General features: G+C 44.0%; 1 protein-coding gene across 1 annotated transcript in view; it reads left to right on the forward strand.

The window, feature by feature from the left end:
* LOC147324266 (uncharacterized) overlaps positions 1 to 12,471 on the forward strand; it is a 31,671-nt gene extending 19,200 nt beyond the window's left edge. The window contains exons 19-38 of the mRNA XM_086297922.1: positions 179 to 209; positions 1,911 to 2,097; positions 2,945 to 2,959; positions 3,820 to 3,855; positions 4,116 to 4,214; positions 4,304 to 4,458; positions 5,310 to 5,516; positions 5,966 to 6,174; positions 6,253 to 6,303; positions 6,407 to 6,493; positions 6,656 to 6,720; positions 6,911 to 7,033; positions 7,120 to 7,261; positions 8,740 to 8,899; positions 8,988 to 9,085; positions 9,214 to 9,297; positions 9,415 to 9,533; positions 9,771 to 9,917; positions 10,943 to 11,141; positions 11,226 to 12,471. Coding sequence (XP_086154048.1) covers positions 179 to 209; positions 1,911 to 2,097; positions 2,945 to 2,959; positions 3,820 to 3,855; positions 4,116 to 4,214; positions 4,304 to 4,458; positions 5,310 to 5,516; positions 5,966 to 6,174; positions 6,253 to 6,303; positions 6,407 to 6,493; positions 6,656 to 6,720; positions 6,911 to 7,033; positions 7,120 to 7,261; positions 8,740 to 8,899; positions 8,988 to 9,085; positions 9,214 to 9,297; positions 9,415 to 9,533; positions 9,771 to 9,917; positions 10,943 to 11,141; positions 11,226 to 11,459 — 2,448 coding nt within the window. The 3' untranslated portion in view covers positions 11,460 to 12,471. The remainder of the gene's footprint in view (positions 1 to 178; positions 210 to 1,910; positions 2,098 to 2,944; positions 2,960 to 3,819; positions 3,856 to 4,115; positions 4,215 to 4,303; positions 4,459 to 5,309; positions 5,517 to 5,965; positions 6,175 to 6,252; positions 6,304 to 6,406; positions 6,494 to 6,655; positions 6,721 to 6,910; positions 7,034 to 7,119; positions 7,262 to 8,739; positions 8,900 to 8,987; positions 9,086 to 9,213; positions 9,298 to 9,414; positions 9,534 to 9,770; positions 9,918 to 10,942; positions 11,142 to 11,225) is intronic.
* The last annotated feature ends 112 nt before the right edge of the window (positions 12,472 to 12,583 follow it).

Genomic DNA, 12,583 nt, shown 5'->3' on the forward strand with positions numbered 1-12,583 from the left:
AACGTTTGACATCCCGGGCCGTATCACTGCGTTACTCTTGACTCTGTCATGCTAAACTGCCCGACTGACTCAGTACAGCTAAAAAGATTTTTTTTTAGTTACTATCAAGAAATCGAATAATAATGTTCATCGGATAACTGGTTACTAGTTCCCAACTGTTGTGCGTGTGTTTTTGTAGGAGGAGGAAGCTACTGGGGATGACTGCGGTGGTATGTACCGTCTTCTTATTGTCTTTCAGGAAAGTCTCAGATTGCTTATCTGACTGTAACGCCAGTTCATCTCTTTGGACTTTAAATAGTCGATTCATTCACTGCTTGAGTGTGACTGCAGAGTTCATCTGGAGACCAGAAGTCTGATATTGTCATTCTTGACTGTCTGATTGCCAGCAGTGCCCTTCTCCTACTGTATCTGCCTGTCGCCCTCTCTCTGTAGCTCCAGTCAGCTGCGATGCATTTAAGAGCTGCCTGATGCGCATTCCCTTCACCTCTGAGTGCCTCGACAACATCAACGCATTCTTCAAAGAGAACGGCATCACTCCTCCCCAAATACCTTCGGTGCCTAAACTACCCACCCGGCTCTCTGACTTTACCAAGTACTTACCCACCCTACCCCCAGAGATACGCCAAGAGCTCTCCCAGATCAGACTCACACAAGTTCCCCGAAATATTGCCCAGACTTTCACCGAGCTTTTGCCCCAAAGCTCGGAAGTCTCAGTGGGCCCTAGTCTGTCCGGTATTTCCCAAAGCCTCTCGAACGTCCCGCAGAAGCTCTCCCGGTTTCCGAGCTTGGCGCAGCAGTATTTCACGAACATTCGGAACCACCTCAACAGCCTTATGCCTCAAGATGCCTAAGAAACAACAACAACAGCAAAAACAGAAACAAGACAACAGTCAGCACGATGTAGAACTGAGCCGGCTCGTGCGACACTCCCCTCTCCCTCCTCCTCATCATCCACAGCTGCGATCCCGATCCCCTTCTCCCTCCTCCCCTAACGGCAGCATCCTCGAGTTGCCCAACGTGCCATCCTATCCACGCCTGCCGCCCATCGTCAGCTCCCCTTCCAAGCAACCCAGACCCCTATCACATCAGCTGTCTGGTCTATCTAACCCAGCATTCTTCATCGAAGATGACTCAGACATCTCAGCAATAAGACCTGCAGGTGAATCCACATCAGTGTAGCGTTCACTGTCCTCTCACTCCCTGTACATCCTGAACTCAGTCATACTGCATGCGAGTAAACGGCCGTCTCGTCATATGTGACAGACTCTAAAATCAACCTGGCAGGTATCTGACACTAAATCAAATACGAACCATCAGTAAAGGATGCTTGAGTTCAGATGTTTAGCTCGAGAGTCTGTGCAGGGTAAAAAAGTAGCTCTTTGTGTTGTTGAAGTACATTTTTGTGTCTTTTTGTGTTGCTTTGTCGTTCCTCGAATAAGCTCACCTCTGACCCCGAGTTTGCTCAGATCATAGACGGGTAAGGTAAAGAGCCGCACGGAGCTAAGGTGTTCCAAAGGACTGAAATATACTGATGCCATCTATTTTCTTCATCACTTTGATGAAGTCTGTCAAATGACTGTTGACAGAAGTGTGCCAGTGAATCATGAGCCAGATTAACCAGATTGTTTGGCTTGCAAGATTAGTAAACTAGTCCTTCACTACCAGGGCGTCTATACATGGCCTAGTTCACGCGTGAATCCTCTTCATTAGCCCGCTGTAGGTCGCGACCTTTCTCCCAGCCTGCCCTGCTCCTGCTTATACTCGTGACCTGCTTTGTCTTTTGCTTTACTTGTTTTGTGTTTTGCAGTACTTTCAGTAGTTCGTGACGCTCACGTTGCAGCATCAGTTTTGCCTGTTTGCAGTGATGCGGTTGGCCTTGACTAAATGAAAATAAATGTCTGTTTCTCCAGAGAGCTCCAACATCAGCCTTCGCCCAGCTGTTAATGTAGAGGATGTTGACTCTGATCATGAGAGGGCAGGAGGAGCAAAAGGAGGAGGAGGAGGAGGAGGGGAAGAACAAATCCCCCAAATCCTCACCCCACAGGACCCAAAGCTTACAACCCTCACTGTTCCTGTGACCCCTTCAGGTCGTCAAAGGTGAGCTAACAGGGGATTTATACTTTAAATCTATCCCATAGGTGCAAAGCCTACGGATGTAACTGCACGTCGCGTTGACGCAGTGAGCAGCTGGAGGGAGGTGTTTCCTTACAGCTATTACAATTGTTTCGGCAAAGCCGAAAAGCTTGAGGGACAATTTAATTTACCTAAAAAACTCTGAAACATTTCACGGCCACAACAACGAGTGACGAGCTGGGAAACTAAAGGGGCAACATTTTCCATTTTTCCATTATGGATGGCTCCGCATGTGAAACGCTGACCTCATAAACACCACCATCCACTGACATGGTTTACACGATTAACACTGCTCTACAAATTCACAGCAGAAGACTGAATCAGCAGTAAAACTGCATAAACATCCATATTTTTAATATGATCACTAACTAAAATAATTATGCTCTTAACTGACTGGCTTCTATAAAACTCGCTGTAAGATTTAATTAAACACTAAATATTTAACGATACGTTGTTAGATGTTATTTTTGTAAGATACACTAAACGATGAAGATAAGAAGCTGTCCTGCTGTCTTTCCCGTGTTGGGAAATCGTGGATGCCGCGTCCTCCTAAAGAGGAGAGCAGCTGTGCAGCTTGTAATCAGATGGTACGGGGGCAGATTAGTGCCCATAGCACGTCTGTGAGGGCACCGTTCATGCTGAACAATATCAATATTGTTGTTTTCTCTGTCTGTAAATGCAGCTTTGGTTGTATGTTATCAACAGACTAGTGTGTGTTACGTTTAACATTTTGCACTCACGTTTTGATCTCAGTTCATCTCAACTAAATATTTTTAACCCTTTTCTCTCTCCTTACGCTTTGCATCTACAGTAAAGGAGATAAAGAGTAAGGATCCTGTTTGAATTGTCTCCTGGGGCTTTTGTGCACGCTCTTCCAACAGTGACCACTTCCACCATGACACTATAGATGTATTTGTGTAGCATATATGCAATCCTGCCATTATATCTCATAACACAGAAATAAGAAGTAGACTCACTGGGATACATGATCTGGGTGCGAGCTTCTCTTTGTCATGTGAAGCATTTTCATCCAAATATTTGTAGCAGCAAAAACAGAAATGCAGTTGTTTCATCATAAAAGGCGTTTGCTGTCAGAATTGTCACATATGTCTTTCATTGTTACATTTTCCATTTTGGAGTGAAATGCTTCACACTTCCTACAGTCTGTTATGCTTTCTGTGATTCATCCTACTGCCCCCTACTGTCCATCTTATTGCTCTGCAGTCTTTCCAGAGTCACTGCTGCTGCTTTTGTCTGTATTTTAGTGTCCTGCAGAACAATGTGTGTGCACTCAGAAACATATCCTATCCTTTCTGCACGTAAAAACTCTGAAAGCTGCCAAAAAGATTACGCACACAAGGAAACGGGCACGTACAGTTTATGCAGAACACAGAAAACAGTTTGTTTTATGAGTGGTTTGGAAAGAGCGCTTCCTGTTTTGTGTTGCTGTGTCTTGTGATGTTCTGTTGTAAACTGTGATGGCACTGTTTCTACTTTTGCACGGCTTTGTGCTTTTGGTTGTTTTCATAACGTAGCAAAAGTCAATAAACAAATGCATCACAATCCTGCTTCATCACTGTGTCACCTGCTGGTCACATTACTGTGAGTGATTTAGACTTCCTTATCTGTGTCCTGGATTAACTCCGTGTTTTTCCCTGCTTGAAACGCCGTTCTTCTGTTTGACAGTAGTGGAAGGAATCGCAGGAGCGTCTGGACAAAGATGTAAGATATCCGATCCTTACTGGTGTCCTGCTGCTTTTTCATCCACTTTCTAATATTTTATCCGTGCACTTTCCCATCTGAGTCCTTGCTCACTTATTTATTCAGTCATCATTTCTATTTTCACAGTCATTGACATGGATAGCTGCATGTAGCTTTTCCATAATCTGCAGTGATGTTAGGCTTTCCTGTGTGAAATAAAGAGAATAATGTGACTAAGGCAGCACAGTCTCAAAGTTGCCCCGTCTGCCTGACTTTGACAGCAGGAGGCTTCATTCTGAAAGCGAGGATGACGATGAAGAGGCAAGCATCCCCGTCAGAGCCTGGCCCAGCCAGTCCAGCCTGCACAGCACAGATGACGTGTGAGCGTGCACACACCAAGATAAATAAGTGACATTTACAATAAGAAAAATCGGCATCATCTAAATAAATTGATGTCTCCGTGTCCAAGTCTGAAAGAACGTCCAGCATCTTCTGCCAGTCAGACCAGCACGGTGGTCAACGAGAGGCTTCAGGAGCTCGTCAGGATGTTTAAGGAGAGAACAGAGAAGGCCAAGGAGAAACTCATCGACCCAGACAGCTCGGATGAAGACAGCATTATCACCTGTGAGTCTCGCACACAAACTGAACTGACACACGTTCGAGAAACAAAAGAAGTCAAAAAGATTTGCCGGTACATTTCAGTGTATGTGGATAGTAGCATGTGTGTGTGGATGTTACGGTGCACTTCACTTCCAGGTACGAAGATCTCGAGCCTTGCACAGCCATGAAAGCTGCCACTCAAACACAAGACTGATAAAATTACATGAAACTGCCCAGTGACTGTCACACACAGGTGAGCAGCTTCTGCCACCCACTCCTCAGCCACCCACAGAGTTTTACCCACAGTGTCCCTCATTCATCCCACTATGTAGTTAAGCCCTTCCCAAAGTAGCTTCCTGTAGGTCACAGTCTTAAAGACAAACAGATAAATCAGTGCTTTGTTTTTAGCGAGGGGGTTTGTTTTACAGAGAAATGTCAGTGTATAAAGATTTGTGACCCCAGGAAGCTGCTAAAATGTTGCAGCCAATGGGATCCTAATAAAACCAAACTAAGGTCTGTGTGCACACGTGTGCCACAAACACCTCTGACAACAGGCTGATCGCATTTTTCTCTTTTGTTGTCACGACAGCTTCTAGTTACATTTAGCATCTGTTATTGTAGCACCCAGTGAGAAGCTGGTCAGAGCTAACCCTTTGTGTCACTTTTACCTGTGCTAAAGTCCAACATGTCATCTGTGGCACCCTGTAAACAGCTGTAGAGTCCTGTGGTCTGCTTACAGGTGGATAAACCTTTAACACTTTATTTGTTCCAGTATTTATATAAATGTCTACCAAATGCTAAGAAGGTAATAAAGCTTTGCTGAATCCTGTCTTGAAGGCACTGTTTTCTTTCTTTTTGGCTCTTCCTTCCTCCAGCTCCTCCTCAGCCTCCAGCTCCTCAGCCTGCTCCTGGAGCTCAGCCGCCAGATGAGAACGAGACGCAAGCAGGTCCGTCAGGAGGAGGAGGAGTAGAGAGCGGAACGGAGGAGGAGCAGCCTGGCCGTTGCTGCAAGGTGAAAACACCTCGGTGGATACGAGCCTGTGTGCGATTCCGCTTCCCCGCCAGCATCGACCCTTTCACCAGTGAGAACCCAGCGAATGCGTCACCCTCTACCGCCTTCAGTGTTGTGCTGGACAGTTACTGGAATCATACCTCACACACACCCACAGGCTAAGCCACACAAATCGGACCAGATATTTCTGAGAAACAACCCCACACGCATTTATCAAGTGCTTTGATTCTTATCTTTAAAGGAAAAGAACACGAGAAACATGACATCATGTGAGGTTTGGGAAAAGGTCAAACGACTGCATTGTCCTGTTTTTACAGAAACCCGTGTTCCAATCATTTACTTTTCTTTGTGAGACTTTATCTTTTCTTATTCTTTTGCATGTTTTCTTTAATAGCACTTGGATCTTGCATGGTGGTAGCTGATGCTTTCTTAGTTACCGATCCAGTCTCTCCTGGTCTACACTCTGCACCTCTGTGAACTGTCCACTCACTTAATTCCCTGATTTCTTCCTCTTGTCAGACCTGATGTACGTGCTCTGGATGTTTTTGGTGTCTCTGGCCTGGAACTGGAACGTGTGGTTCATCCCGGTGCGCTGGGCCTTCCCCTACCAAACCCCGGACAACATTCACTACTGGCTGTTAACCGACTACCTGTGTGACCTCATTTACATCCTGGACATCGCTGTTTTTCAGCCGCGCCTGCAGTTTGTGCGTGGAGGGGACATAGTGGTGAGTGGGTCAAAGGAGTAATGTGGACACTTGTTGTAGTTTAAGAGTATAATTGTGCACATTTTGCTTTTGTTACAGTGTGACCAAAAGGAGATGAGAAAGAATTACATGAAAACCAAACGTTTTAAGGTAAAACATTAAGAAAGTGAGGTACATGTCAAAGGTTGTGTTTTCTTTGCATTTAAAGGGTAGAATCAGTCATTAAAGTGAGATCCTGTCGTCTCACTTTCAGTTTGATGTGGCCAGCCTTGTTCCCCTTGAGCTCTTCTATTTTAAAACTGGCATCAACCCTCTGCTCCGCTTACCACGGCTGCTGAAGGTGAAACCCTGACACCACACACCGAACGTCTCCTCCAACAATCTCACTGCTCGCTCATTTCCTGGGCTCCACATCACCTTTAGTTTTAGGAATCAGTCATTTACAGTTTCGTCACAGTTTCAAATACTAAGCTCTACAAATATGTTCCTTCCATATCTGCAGATCAAGTCCTTCTTTGAGTTCAATGATCGTCTAGAGGCCATCTTGACCAAAGCCTATATCTACAGGTCAGCGTCACACTGCATTGGTCGTGTCCTGATATGTTAGCACTCGAGTGGCAGGAAAAATTGTGACTGCATTGTCCTCATTTCCTTTTTGAAATAAAGTTTTAAGAGACATACAAAGCTACCGAGTCACAGAACCAATCTGCTGTTAGATATGCATTTCATGTATTTTCCTGTGTTTTCCGTCTCTTAGGGTGATTCGTACCACCACCTATCTTCTTTACTGTCTGCACTTTAATGCCTGTCTCTACTACTGGATCTCTGACTTCATAGGACTGGGACTGACTGAGTGGGTGTACGATGGCGAGGGTAACAGGTTGGTGGGCTGTTTTTAGTAGCGGCCATGTGTCTTTTAACCAAATGACTGCTTTGAAGATAAGAACAGAGTGTTTCTCTTCTCAGTTACATTCGCTGTTACTACTTCGCAGTGAAGACCCTGATTACCATTGGGGGTCTGCCAGATCCCACCACCCTGTCTGAGATCATCTTCCAACTCATCAACTACTTTATCGGAGTCTTTGCTTTCTCAATCATGATTGGACAGGTAGGCGCACACGTGCGCCTCATGTACAGTGCCATGAAAAAGTCTTTGCCCACCTTCCTGATTTCTTTTTCAAATATTTTTCTCACACTTAAATGTTTCAGGTCATCAAACAGATTTTAATTTTACACAACGATAACCTGAGTAAGTATAAAATAGTTTTTAAATGATGAAAACAAAGCCAACATCTACCTGCACCTGTGTGAAAAAGTATTTGACCCTTGGTTAAATGATGAATTAACTGCGACTGACAGTTGAGTTCAGTTTCACTAACCGCACCCAGGCCGACACTGGAACGTGTCTGACAAAGCGAAGTCCGCTAACAGAAAGCAGCTCATCACTGCACGATGTAAACAAACATGAAGAAAGTCATCGGCACCTGTCAGTCTGGAAAGAGTTACAGTGCATTTCTAAGGCTTTGGGACTCCAGCGTTAAAGAGCCTGGAACTATGGTGTGTTATGGCCCTGGCCATATTTTGGATCACGTTGGCTGGATTTTGTTCTGTGTGTCCTGTGCCTTTAAGAGTCTCTGCAGGTCCTTCCTGATTGGAGAGCTGGCAGCTGCTGATTGGTTCCATCATCAAGTGGCTGTTTTAAAAACTCTCTCCAGCAGTTGTTCCCCCTGACAGCAGCAGAGCCGTCCTCCGCCTCCAAACCTTTATCTGTGATAAACTTCTGTGTGTGACTTCAGAGAATTGCTAAGTTTTGTATACAGTGTGTAGATGCTTTCACTTATAAAGAGGCTCTGAAGCAGAAGGCGTGGACTGCCTTCCTTCTCTTGTTTATTCAGTTAGGGAGTTAGCAGTAGCGCTTGCCTTGTGTTTGCTAGCACCTCCGTTTTTGGAATAGCTTGTTCTGTTTGTTATTTTGGCCTTTGTTCACCCCGGAGTTAAAGCTTTTGGTTTTTGGTAGCAATAAAACCACCTTAACTTGTAAATTGGCTTCTGGATATGGCTTTGGTATGGAAGCCCGTTTCCGCCACTAAATAAAAACAAAAAAGCTAGTATCCATAACTCGAAATTTCGAGAAAGTAACTCAAAATTAAGAGAAAATAACTCGAAATTTTGAGTTATGGATCCTTTTTTTTTTTTTTTTTTTTTTTTTTAGTGGCGGAAACGGGCTTCCATACTTTGGGGACCGGGCCGGGGTCACTCTCCTTTTAACCCTTATGTTGCGCTCCTGTACTCCTAGACCAGGACGTAACGGGTGAAGCTTCCAAAGGAGTGAAAAAAAGTCTGGATGATTGTCAAGACTTTGGGGAAATATTGTGTGGACGGGTGTAAGACTAACACAGAGCATCATACAAACGGTCCACAGTGGTGGTGGTAGCGTGATGGTCTGGGCTGCTCTCATGATCTGAAACATTTAAATGTGACAAATATCGAAATAGAAATCAGAAAGGGGGCAAACGTGTGTAACATTAAAAGCTTGTGATTGTTTCGGGACACTAATAATCCTCATTTTGCTCATTTGTCTGTCAGATGCGCGATGTTGTCGGTGCAGCTACAGCAAGTCAAACCTACTACCGCAGCTGCATGGACAGCACTATTAAATACATGTCCTCCTACCGCATCCCGAGAGACGTCCAGAACCGGGTCAAAACCTGGTATAACTATACCTGGCAATCACAAGGCATGCTGGGTGAGGAGGACGTGATATATTTGCATTCATCTTACGCATGCAATGTTTCAGTCACACCTGACCCTTTGCTTCTTCCTTTACCGTCCAGACGAGCAGGAGCTGCTGAATCAGCTGCCAGATAAAATGCGTCTGGACATAGCGATAGATGTCAGCTACTCCATTGTGAGCAAAGTCCCTCTTTTTCAGGTAGGAATTAGAAATACAAAATGTAGAACATACTGGTAGGCTTCACTTAATCTCCCTTTTTAAAATACTTTTATGCATCTGGAGAAGTGACGCCAGGTTGTTTTATTTTGGCTCTCCCTCCTGACCAGGGTTGTGACAGACAGATGATTTTCGACATGCTAAAAAGCCTGCGCTCTGTCGTCTATCTCCCGGGGGATTATGTCTGCAAAAAGGTACATGTGCTTATTTCTCCATGTTCTGGTGTATGAATCATGTCAAATATTTTCAGCTTGATGTTTTTTGCTTGATCTCTGTCTAATCACCTGGCTCGGGTATTTCACTTGTCTAAGGGCGAGGTGGGTCGGGAGATGTATATCATAAAGGCTGGAGAGGTGCAGGTGGTTGGAGGCCCAGATGGGAAGACTGTATTTGTCACTCTTAGAGCAGGATCAGTCTTTGGAGAAATCAGGTAAAGACGTGGCGCACAATTAAGAGTAAAAGTTTTCAAACAGAGTTACAGTGTTTTCACACATGCAGACAAGCACAGAGCCAAAAACTGTGATGGTCACACTCCAAGGTCCCAGAACCATTTTATACATCAAATCAAACAGTTACACTTATAGAGAAATTCCTCTTTCCTAAATGTAAAAATGCACCTTTCTTTTAAATAATGCTGTTTTTAACCACAGTGCTCTTTGTTTGGTAGCTTGCTTGCAGTCGGCGGTGGTAACAGGCGCACAGCCAATGTGATTGCTCATGGCTTTGCCAATCTATTCATCCTGGACAAAAAAGACCTGAATGAGATCCTGGTCCACTATCCAGAGTCCAAGAAACTGCTGCGCAAGAAAGCCAGGTTGAATATGAATAGAAATAATATTTGTCCTGTATCTGTACTGTATGATTTCCCCTCACTGCCAGCTCATCAAACGCTCCGGTGCTGTCGGCCACCCATCATCAGTTCAAGTAGCTATCAATCCAAAAGCACTTTAAAACACCCAGCACAGGACCAAAGTGCTGTACAGAAAATCAGTTAAAAACAAAAGAATAACAGAAAACAGCAAAAATTAATAAATATATACAACACATAATACATAAAAATTAAAACAGCCCTATATTAAAAGAAAACAAGCAAGAAAACAACATCTTAGCTCAGAGAGATAAGATGGGGCAAGGCCATGGAGAGGTTTAAAAGAATTTTATTACAGTAATCCAGCCGACCGCTAACAGAGGCGTGGATCACTGTCTCAAAGTGCTGCTGTGAAAGAACTGGCTTTATGTTAGCCAGCTGCCTCAGCTGAAAGAAGCTAGATTTTACCACTGCCTTAATCTGACTGTCAGACTTCAGATCACAGTCCACTTTGACCCCCAGGTTTGTGACAGCTGGTTTAACACACTGGGCTGTGTGGAATCTGCCTTTTTTCTTTAGAGGGACATAGATCTGACAGTCATCAGCATACAAGTGGAAAGCAATGCTGTGCTTTCTCAGTACAGAACCAAGAGGAAACAGATATAAAGAAAAGAGGAGGGGGCCTAGAACTGAGCCCTGTGGGACACCACACAAGAGGGGAGCGGAGGACGACACAGAAAGTTCACCACTCCAGTGCTGTGCCCCTAATGCCCACCCAGTGCTCCAAAGGAGAGAGTAAAAGGATCCACTGTATCAAACGCAGCACAGTCCCAGCATCGGTAGCTAAAAATATGTCATTGAAAACCTTTAAAAGGGCTGATTCAGTGTTATGAAAGGGTTTAAAACCAGATTGGAAAACCGCTAAAACATTTTGCTTTCCCAAGAAGGTATGACTATGCAGGGCAGCTCGAGTTCCCCCTTTTTTCTGCTTACAGTTGTCGTTAGCCGGATTATCCTTGTCTCAAACACAGGAAGATGCTTAACAAAGGAAAGAAACCTGAACCTAAAGAAGAGGCTAAGGAACCCCCTCTGGTACCAGCAGCTCCTGTCAGGGCAGAGACGCCCAAACTGTTGAAAGCAGCTCTTGAGATGACGGAGAGATCGTCGGGACTTAAAGGCGCTTTGGCAAAAGTCAAAGAGAAGACGAACAAGTCCAGCATCTCCTTACAGGTAAACATGCTCAAACCCTGAGCTAACCCAGCAAATCATCTACTTTGAATAGAAGATTTATTTACTCTCCTCTTCCCTTCCCAGCCGTCCATCTCCTCCCCCCTCCCACCTCCATCCCCCGCCTCCAGCTTGGAACCTGACAGGGAAGTGGACACGCCATCACCCATGTCTGCCGGCTCTCCGACATTTCGCTCTGCTTCCCGGTGTCGGTACTCTGCGATGCCTCAGTCACCCTCTGAGTGCCACAGCGACACAGTCACGAAGGAGCCAATCAGTGATGATGAAGGAAACGGGAAGAGGAAAGAAAAAAAGTCGTGATTACTTTCTATTTATTTAAATGTATTTTCAATTGTATAGCGCCAAATCCCAATAGCTGCTGCCTCAAGGCGCTTTAGGGGAAAGACTCGATGATATTAGAGAGAAAACCTCAGTAATCAGATTCCCCCCCTATGAGCAAGAACTTGGCGACAGTGGGAAGGAAAAACTCCCCTTTAACAGGAAGAAACTCAGGGAGGGTCTCAATAGTTTGAATGATCGTTAAATAATAATATCTATAATTATAGCCTAATGCATTTAACACATTGTACTAGTTAAGTTTTATAGCTCATGTAATGTAACAGGAAACTGTCAGTCCCACGATTTCTGGCCCATTTTCATCGTCTGCACTGAGTTTATGTGAGTAAATTCATTGTAGCTACGATGAGTAAATTCTGCAGGATTGAACTTGTTGTCTTTCTGTGAAACAGGAAAGGAGAAAATGTTTTTGCTGTTGTTGTTTGCTGAATGTTTACGGATTCTTTTTGTAAACTTGAAAGATGCCTTACATGTCTGACTCTGTTGTGTTGGTGTAAGTTTTGTTTTGAACAAAGATACTGGGTAAGGTTGTAGCAACATCTCCTAACTTCAGCATATTTTACACATTGATACATGATACATGTGTAATTGTAAAGCAAACAGTTTATTACTATGTACTAAGAACCAGCCTACTGATGGAATTAACCTCACTACGGTCGATCTTTTTATGTTTTCTTTTGTTTTGTACAATAATGTAAATATATCTGTTTTTGTATTTATTTAGCTCTCACAGTTTAATTTTAAGTCACTGTGCTGGTTGTGTTGTCACAAGACTGCAATAACTGTAGAAATGCAAAATGCTTCACTTGTGCTGTAAATGCTTAATATAATCGCACAGCAGTACTTTTGTATAGATGTGCTAACTGTAGCCACAAGCCAGCGATCCGTACTGCCAGACCATAGAAAGGAATCATCGACAAAGGCCTGTTTTTTCGAGTAAATTTTATTGAAATAAATGAGTTTTCGTCATATTTTAGCATCTGTTCTTGTCTTTGACTTGTCATAAAGGTAAAAAGAAAAAAAGACCGAAACTAAACGGGAAACAACAGGACGTGAAACCAGTTAGTTCTGGTGGTTGAAACACTAAC

Source organism: Aulonocara sp. 'chitande type north' Nkhata Bay, linkage group LG7, assembly GCF_057382095.1.
Source record: "Aulonocara sp. 'chitande type north' Nkhata Bay isolate Kocher_YH1m ecotype deep benthic linkage group LG7, A_spYH_male_GT1.1, whole genome shotgun sequence".
Lineage (NCBI taxonomy): Eukaryota > Metazoa > Chordata > Actinopteri > Cichliformes > Cichlidae > Aulonocara > Aulonocara sp. 'chitande type north' Nkhata Bay.